Below are 9315 nucleotides of genomic sequence, written 5' to 3'. Positions count from 1 at the left end.
CATTCTCTTGATTGACCCTCAAATTGGCCAACTCCTCTTGCAACACACTTAGTGTTGTCTTCAGGGTTTCAGAATCCATTTCCTCCTCTTCAAAGTCTAACTGTGGTTCATCTTCAGCCACATTCGGTGGAGGAGGCTGGGCAGATGCAGCGCCCGAAGTCTGCCCCGTCTTCTTGGAAGTTTTTGCCATTTGATTTTCTTGAAATCTTGAGTTCAGCTCTCAATGAAAGCACCAAAATGTTGACCCTGAAATTGGTCAAAGTCAAATAAACAATATAAGATGAGATGAAAACAAGAAGAAATTAAAATGGAAAGCAATCGACACAAACAATTTATAGTGGTTCGGCCCCAATTGGATGGTAATGACCTACATCCACTTAATGTTCTTATTGATATTGAATCCCAACACTGTGATCAATGAACTAGGGTTCACGAGTTTCACAAGCCTTGGAAAGATTACAACTTCGTTATATAATCACACTATACTTTTCTCTCAGAGTACCAAAATCAAAAGTTCAAAAGTCCCTTCCTTGAGCCCTTTAATTCTTATTTATAGGCTCAAGAAAAGTACATGGGCCGATGGGCCTTAATTATCAGTAAGATTCACGAATCTAGGTAATAAAAGAAATTATAATTAATGCAAATACTAAAAGATTGCATATCCAAAAGGAAGTAAATGAAAGTATGCGACCAGACTGGTCGTACCTAAGCGTGATGCTTGATAAATCAATGACTTTCTGGTTGATGGTCAAACAGGATTCATTCACTTAAAGTCGTCACGTGCCCACCACGTGCAGGTAAATCCTGCCACGTCATCATGAGTCGTTTTTGGTTAAACAACTCTTAAGGGAACCAATATTCAATCCGTTAGGAAAGTATTGATTCTATTATTGTAAATCATGTTCGTAGTCATTCATGATATTGAATCTCCAAAACAAAATTCACTAGCCTCATTATATCAAGAGACCTTAACAAATGAATCAAAAGATCCAATAAACACAAACAATAGTTCATGACTACTCATGATTTAGACTGAACTACAAATGATCATCTATTATGATAAGAATTAAATTTGCATTGCAAACGGTAAGTTTATAAAGACAATTAATTCATATCGGCCATGTTATATATAATCACTATTATATATAGCACATTTACTAAGATGTCTATCCACATCAGTAATCTGAATCTAGACTACTTGCATCCCGTATGCTTAGTAAACCGTACTAGTAACCATTCATTAAAGATTCATTACTTTAATATGTTACTGACTATTTTATTTATTGTATATAATCTTAATTCTTTCATACTAATACAATATCATATCATCATAAATGAATATGAAATTTTCTTGATATTCGTATAAGTTATTCAAACAATAATTATAACATTCAAATATAATAAAAATGTACTTTTATTTAAATCAATAAAATATTTTTACATGCTTTTCGGACATAAATCATAACACGTGAGACATTCGGCTTGTCGCTTGTATGAGATCGACATAGTGATATGTGTAACATTAATTGTGAGTTAGCTGCTTGTGGTCCAGGGTCACTGTGCTTGACACCTGACAACTCTACTCCATGTCTGGAGGATGCTTCTCGCAGACCTGGAGGAAGTGACTAGAGGAGATAACCTTGAACTGAGACTTGAATGCTATCCTGGAACATGGTTCTCCGAAAGTAGCATTTCCACGAGGACATAATCATCCGGTAGTGGTGAACTATGATTGATGGCAAGGTTGACCACCCGTGGAGCTCAAGGCAGGCTCCAAAGGACTTAATCAGCTTCAGTGGAGTCTTAATTACTCATTTGTGTCACGTGTCACTTGGTGAAAACACGGACAAAAACTAATATCCCAAATCTAAATAATTTTTTTAATATTTAAATATCAACCTTAATCCTTAAAAAATTATAAATAACTTTTATTGGGTACCCAAGCCCAATTATTAAGCCCAAAATGCTACAAAAAGACAATATTCATTATCTTGCAGGGTTGTGGTATTATAAAAATAATAATAATAACAAAATATACAATAAGAAAAATAACCTTAAACTAATAGAAAAAAATTAATACTAATTTTTATAAAAAAAAATACAAAATATGATACAAAAAATACTAAATTGACATCTGTATTTTGTTAAATTATATTTTAGACCATGTGTTTTGCAAAATGAATCAAAATAACATCTTGAACTTGAACCTGATTTCGATCAAAATAATTTTAAATATAATATTTTATTGTCTTCTCCTCAACCACTTTTTGACTTCTCTGAATTTATTGCATTGCTGAGGACCCAACAATTAATTTTATATTTGAAATTATTTTGATCAAAATTGTGTTTATGATACTATTTTGTAAAACACAGAATCTAAAATATAATATAACAAAATACAGGGTCCAATCAAGTAATTTTTTAAAATTCAAGGGTCAATTTAGTATTTTTGTTTGTATACTTTAAACTAAAATATGTTATTCCTAGGAGAAGCTTCAAAATCTCATATTTGTGTTGACTAAATTACACCAAATATGGGATTTTTTTATAAACTTTGAAAAATATGGCAGTTTTTTTTTTTTAAGTTTTTTATGGTATATTTTATTTGTTTACATTTTTATGGGAGTTTTTTTTCCATATTTTTGTAAAACTTTATTTGTATACCATATTTTATCTTTTATACTTTTTTTAGTACCTATTTTTTATTATTTTGAGATTATTTTTATAATTTTAATCTATTTGTGTTAATTTTTATTATTTATATTTGATAAAATATTTTAATCTATTTCTTCCTTGACTTGCCACACCGAGAGAGACTGACAAAGGACCACTCAGACCCATCACAACTTAATAAAACAATTTAATTAAACTTAAAGCCTAAAATGAAAATCAATTTGTATTCCTTTTCCAATTTATTTCTTGTACGCCTTTTCCTCCTCCTCTTCTTCTTCTTCTTCTTCTTCTTCTTCTTCTTCTTCTTCTTCTTGCATTGTCAATATTGCAGCAAGCTCCAAGGCAGATGTCGATCTCCGTCGACGGGCAAGCAGAGGCGCTCAGGCATGGTCATGGTATCGTGATGCTCGCGATGCAAAAATCTGGGGAGGTTGGCGAAGGGCAAGGCTAGATCTGGGGCTGGAGCTTATCATATACCCAGAAAGAAGAACTTCACTGAGTACTGGAGACATCTTCTACTGGTTTTGGTTGTTAGTAACATCTAGCTAAGATTAGATTAGATCTATCTGTGGAAAAAAATATGTATATATATATGTATATATTGAATTGAGTAAAAAGAAAGGAATTTTAATGGAGGTTTTGTGAAGAGGATGGGGGATGAATTAAACTACTAAAGAATGAGGAGAAGAAAAAATGGCTGAGAGGCTCAAAGCTTAGTAGGAAGATATGGTAACTGGTTACAACAAGGTTTGAAAAAAAAAATCAAATCTAAAAAAAAACCAATTGCTATGGTACCTGGTTACTTAGTAAAGTGTAAAAACAAAATCAAATCTAAACAAAAGAATCTAAATTAATCGTTATCGTAACTGGTTACTCATAGGTCTAAAAAAAATTAGATATGAATAAAATGAATCAGGCGTCATGGTACCTGGTTACTTAAACAGATTTGGAAAAAAAAAACTGATATGAAAAAAAATAAACTAAATTGATCTTGAAGGTAACTAGTTACAACTAGGTCTGGAAAAAAAAAAAAAAACAGAGACAGTTGCAATGGTAAACAATTACTTAGCCAGTCTTGGAAAAAAAAATAAGATTCAAACAAAAAATATAAACTAATCATAATCGTAACTGGTTACAGCGAGGTTTGAAAAAAAAAATCAAATATAAAAAAATAACCAATTGCTATGGTACCTGGTTACTTAGTCAGGTGTGAAAGCAAAATCAAATCTAAATTAATCGCTACTGTAACTGGTTACACCTAGGTCTAAAAAAATCTGATATGAATAAAATGATTCAAGCGTCATGGTACCTAGTTACTTAAACAGATTTGGAAAAAAAAAACTCATAAAAATCAAAAGTTTTGTTTGCTTGTTTTTTTATTTCTTGTACTTGTATTATAAATAAATTTTGTAAACATATCGATACATTTTTTGAGCAAATGTTCTAGTTCTATTTCTTTAAATAATCAATAAACACATAAATATTTATGTTAGAACCTTATTTGATGAATGTTTGGCTGCTAAACCTATTGATCTAAACATCACATAGAAGAACCTTTTGACAACTTTTGTCCTTTTCAACCAAAAAAACTAATCAGCTAACCTAAGCTTTCATATGTTAAAAGTACCCTAAAATATTCAACTACCTAGCTTCTTATACTACCCTAGTCTACACTAAATAATAGCAGTTAACTTTTCTTAAGTACATTTCTTAAATCAAATCAAATATGAAGTTAAGTACCTGGTTACTTAAACAGATTTAGAAAAAAAAACCCTAGAAAAATCAAATATGAAGTCAAGTACCTAGTTACTTAAACAAATTTAGAAAAAAAAAACCCAGAAAAATCAAATATGAAGTTCAAAATCAGATGTGAAAAAAAAAAACTAGATTTGAAGAAAGAAAAAGAAGAATAAGAAAGACCAAAGAAGAAGAAGAAGAAGAAGAAGAAAGAAAGAAGACGAAGAAAAAGAAGAAAGAAAGAAAGAAAGAAGAAGCAGAAGAAGAAAAGCAGTTCGTCGTCGTCGTCGTCGGAGACAGCAGCGGAGGTAGCAACGCCAGAAGAAATCTGAGATGACCATTGAATTGGGGAAGAGAAAGAAAGAAATGAGAAGAGAGAGATCGTGAGGAGAGAAGAGAAAATAAGAATATTAAGTTTATGGTAATTTATTTACCATATTTTAAACTTTTTTTTTTCCAAAACTTACCATATTTTGTACAATTATTTTTTTTCCCATAAATTTAGAAATTATATATATTTTTCTCATATTTATATAAAATTCTCTTTAAAAAAATGTCCTGACGGGCTAAGTATGAAATCAAATGAGAGGCCCAATAGTTAGAAGCCCATTGGACATATATGAACAAAATCTGGCCTCATCAGCCCAAGACCCAGGCTGACAAGAGATTCGAAGATGAAACTGCAAGCACGGCATTGAAAGTCAACAAAAGTATAAACCATAAACCACAGATCTTTGTCTTCAATTTCTGTCTTTTGGGTTATCAGAAGCTTCTTCAGCATAGCATAATAATGGAGGAAGGAGCCGTTTCGAAACCACTGGCCGCGGTGGCTTGCGCGGCCATGGCCTTATCCTATGTCGCCATTCTCTACGCTCCGACTTTAGTCCTTCGCCTCCGGCCACCGCCTTCCGTGAAAGACTTCATGATCCGACGGTTCATATGCGCCGCTACTTCATCTCTTGTCTCTGTTGTCTTCTGCTATCTTATCCTTCCCGTAAGCTTCTCTAATGTACTAATTATTATTCTTCTGATTGTTATAACTCGTATTCCACTTCGTTGCCATTAATTTTGAGATGACAAAACTGTTTCTTAAAGCTTTAGGTTTAAAGCTCGTTCGCTTACTATTTTTTCTTTCTTTAATGGGTTTCTTTTTAATTTCAATTATTTTTAGAATTAAACTTACATTTTTCTCACCGTGTAAAGCCAGTTGAGAAGCAGGGAAATCTCATATTTTCTTGGCGCTTTGGGCATTCGACTGGATCATATTGTGAGCATCTCATTGCCCATTTTATCATTCTTTATGAATTAAGGAAATTCAAGATTGGAACTCTTTTTTGTGATATGGGTAGTCTTGTTTTTATAGTATTATGTAATTTGAAGAGCGGAAAGAGCATGATTTGTCAAAATATTGCCAGCTGAAATTGAAATTTTGTGTTTGTAAAACAGTGGCAAGCTGTGGTGTTTCCTCTCTCATTGACTTGTTTAATGTATGCTGGATCATTGGTCCTCAAGTCTCTGTTATTGATCGACTCGATTAGTAGATACGCGAATTCTAGCGGAGTTACTGCTTGTGGATGTATCAAATATGCCCTGAAAAGTCTACTAGAATGGGGACTCTCGATTACTTCCAATATTTTGGCTTGGCGCAATTATGTCGTGGTGAGTATATGTATATAATATATCATTTAGGGTAAGCTTGGTTTATAATGAATTGTTTTTTATAGCATATTTTTATATAGTAACACGTTTGGTATTGACTTGTATAATATACCGAAAGTGTTACTATATAAAAATAAAAATATGTTATAAAAAACAATTCATCATAATACAATATGATATAATAGGGCACATCAACACAACCTTAAATAGAGCTAAACTATAATGATTTATTATGTAAGTGGGGGAGAATTTCAATTACTTTGATATCACAATGGCCATATAAAAGATGCTTACTTTTTTGTTATTTTGTTAATTTTTTTTCTATATATGTATAAATATATTTGTTCACTTCAAATAATAAATGTTATTTTGGGTTAAACACTAGAGGTTGTATTGTTCATCTTTTGGGCGACTGAAATCAATTTCTTGGGATTTATCTTAGGAGAAACACCGGGCTATACAAATATGATTTACTGTAATAGCATATGTTTTGCTCTTCAAGTTACTGAATTAGAATCTGTTCATAAATTAGATGAAGTAAAAATGAGAGACTCGACAGTTTTATACAATTTCTGATATTTTATGAAACATGATTTATAGCCTTGTCTTGCTTCTTTTTCTGAAAGTGAAAATCCTAATGAATTCATTAGTTTTTACTTGACTTATTGTTTGAAATGTTGATTGATCAAAGACGTTCTGAGTCATTCTTGAATGTTCTATGATTATATTTATATTTGTTGTTGGAAAGATTGAACCTTAGAAGTCTTCCTTTGTATCAAATGTTGATGGTACTTTATGAACAGGCTCCACTTACTGAAGAACTGGTGTTTAGAGCATGTATGGTACCGTTGCTTCTCTGTGGAGGTTTCAAAATAAGCAGCGTCATATTCCTATGCCCTGTTTTCTTCAGCTTGGGTAAGCTAGTGTCATATTTTAGCCGCTGCTAGGATGTATTGTAATTTTAACATTAGCACATCAAAATTTACAATAACGCTTAATGAGTTTAAAGTTTTCACCTGTTTCCGCAAAGTCTTCAGGCCTTACTAACTAATGGTTAGAATTGTATAGAAGATGAGCAAGAATGTCTGACCTGATATCCCCGCTTAGATTGATATTTGTATTATATACATTGATTTGCATTTATGCTTGTTAAAATTTGTAGTTTGAGTAAGTCGTGGCTTAAAGGCACTCATTTTCTTCTTTGAAATTACATGTTGCAGTGAGTGAAAAGCTGAAACAAATTCAATAGGTACTTATTGTCAATCATAAATCGTCTTGAAAGAGTTATATAGTGCAAGTTTTAGCTTTAGTCTATTTTGCATCAGATTGCCTAACACGCAATGCATGTTATCCTTTCTTTATCTCAATGCTTTTGACTTTTTAATAAGCCACTCTTGCTATATCATTAATATCTTCCCTCTTATATTGCAGCTCATTTAAACCATTTTATGGAGGTCTACAGCAAGCAAAACTATAACTTCATTAAATCTTTCTTGGCTGTAGGTATAATCCTTTCACTTCTTGCCCCCAGTGAATGTTGATTTTTTTAATTTTAGCTTAGAGAATCAATTGCAATAAAATAAAGATATGTGTTTAAATTTTGAAATAAAATTAAAGAAAATGATCTTCTACTTCTCTCTCTCTCTCTTGTTTGTTTGTTTCATTCTTTTTGGGATCTTTTGTTTCAACATTCTCATGCCCAAATGACACTTGAGGATAGTTCGAGTAGTTATGGGTAAGAGGTCTGAAAAGCAAGTCTTTGTAGCTGTATCTTATAATAGTGATTTAACACAAAATACTCATGTCTGATAGACCAAACTTCATTTTGCAGGTTTTCAGCTGGGTTACACCCTGATCTTTGGCTCTTACGCGTCCTTTCTCTTCATTCGCACTGGTAAGTGTAGTGGCAGATCTTATGTATTGGATAGAGTATTGTTCATCTTCGGGTGGATTTTTAACATTGTATCCTTTGTAGCCAATCACTGATTTGTTGACCAGGAGAAACTAAATGCGGTTATCCTTACTCATAAAGAGAACAGAGTAGTTGAGTTAAATTGCCTAAGAAGAATAGTTTAAGTTGAGTTAATTACTGTTATACAAAGGTCGATGATTGTTTTGGTGGCTCAAAAAGTGATCAAATGATTAGGCCTGTGGTTTGCTCCCACAATGTCTAAGCTTCAAGTCCCTATTTGGCACAAATATAGCAATTACTATAGTCCTTGCTTCAAAAATTTTGTGGGTGTTAGTAGCTGGTTTGAACTTGGGTCTGCTAAGTGATTTTTAAGGATTTCTGGGCTTAAAAAATTAGTGCTTGTCTTGTTTCCTGATATCTGTTATCTACCACAGTAAATGAATTTATGTAGATGTTTAATCTATGCAGGGAATCTTCTCGCTCCATTGGTAGCTCACATATGTTGCAATTTTATGGGATTGCCAGTGCTTTTCTCAAGAAGCAAAGGTATGACTAGGAAAGTCATTTGGAGCCTTGCATACATGGCTGGCTAATGAAAAGTGATTCTTGCTTGGTTATCTCTTTCTTATTTTTGTTTCTGATTATGCATTTGCACATTTCTTTTTCCTGCTTTGCTTGACAGTGGGTATTTGCATCCAACACTTCTTCTTTTGCTTGTGATTTTCATCCATTTATTTCTTTACTTTTTCAGGCATAGTCAGTGTGGCATTTCTAGCTGGATTGTTTGGTTTCATGTGGCTTCTTTTTCCGTTGACACAGCCAGATTTGTACAATGATAGAACAAATAACTGCAAATGTTGGCATGGATATTGCTCTTGGAGTGAACCTGTAAAGTCTTCACTGTAAATCATTAACGAAAATGAAACCTTGCACCATTGCTAACACACCATGTGCTCTCATTTTCCAGTTGATAGCTTCTCAAATTTTATTTGTTGAGAAATCAGGCTAATTTTTACGCCTCACTTGTAAAACGAACTTTAACTCGGTTTTATGTGGTAATTTTTGCCATAAAACTTTAATAAGATACAAAACCTGTAATATAGCATGTGTAATGATTGATCAAGTTGTTATTATTGTTAGTACTATTAACCCTATGAAAGCTATAATCCGAGCCAAATCATGTAAGTACTATTTTCAATCTTGAACACAATTTGAAATTGGTTCAACCTAATATTTTGTTTAAAATAAAAATGAAATGACAGACTGACCAATGAAATTTAGACGTACGGTGTTATGAAACGACCCTAGAGATAATTATATATACTTGGCCTTGG

The 9315-nt window shown here is 32.5% G+C and overlaps 1 protein-coding gene across 1 annotated transcript; it reads left to right on the top strand.

Annotated features, from left to right (window-relative positions):
* The first annotated feature begins 5113 nt into the window (after window positions 1-5113).
* On the top strand, window positions 5114-9078 carry LOC133831334 (CAAX prenyl protease 2). The gene is made up of 7 exons (XM_062261593.1): window positions 5114-5404; window positions 5857-6069; window positions 6873-6984; window positions 7501-7572; window positions 7901-7963; window positions 8450-8527; window positions 8733-9078. Exons 1-7 carry the CDS (start codon window positions 5201-5203, stop codon window positions 8885-8887), a joined length of 897 nt encoding a protein of 298 aa, XP_062117577.1. The 5' UTR covers window positions 5114-5200; the 3' UTR covers window positions 8888-9078.
* Window positions 9079-9315: the final 237 nt, after the last annotated feature.

The sequence above is a fragment of the Humulus lupulus genome, chromosome 4 (genome assembly GCF_963169125.1).
Source record: "Humulus lupulus chromosome 4, drHumLupu1.1, whole genome shotgun sequence".
NCBI lineage: Eukaryota > Viridiplantae > Streptophyta > Magnoliopsida > Rosales > Cannabaceae > Humulus > Humulus lupulus.
Note: the sequence above shows the minus strand (reverse complement) of the source record. Positions and strands in the feature narration are given on the sequence as shown.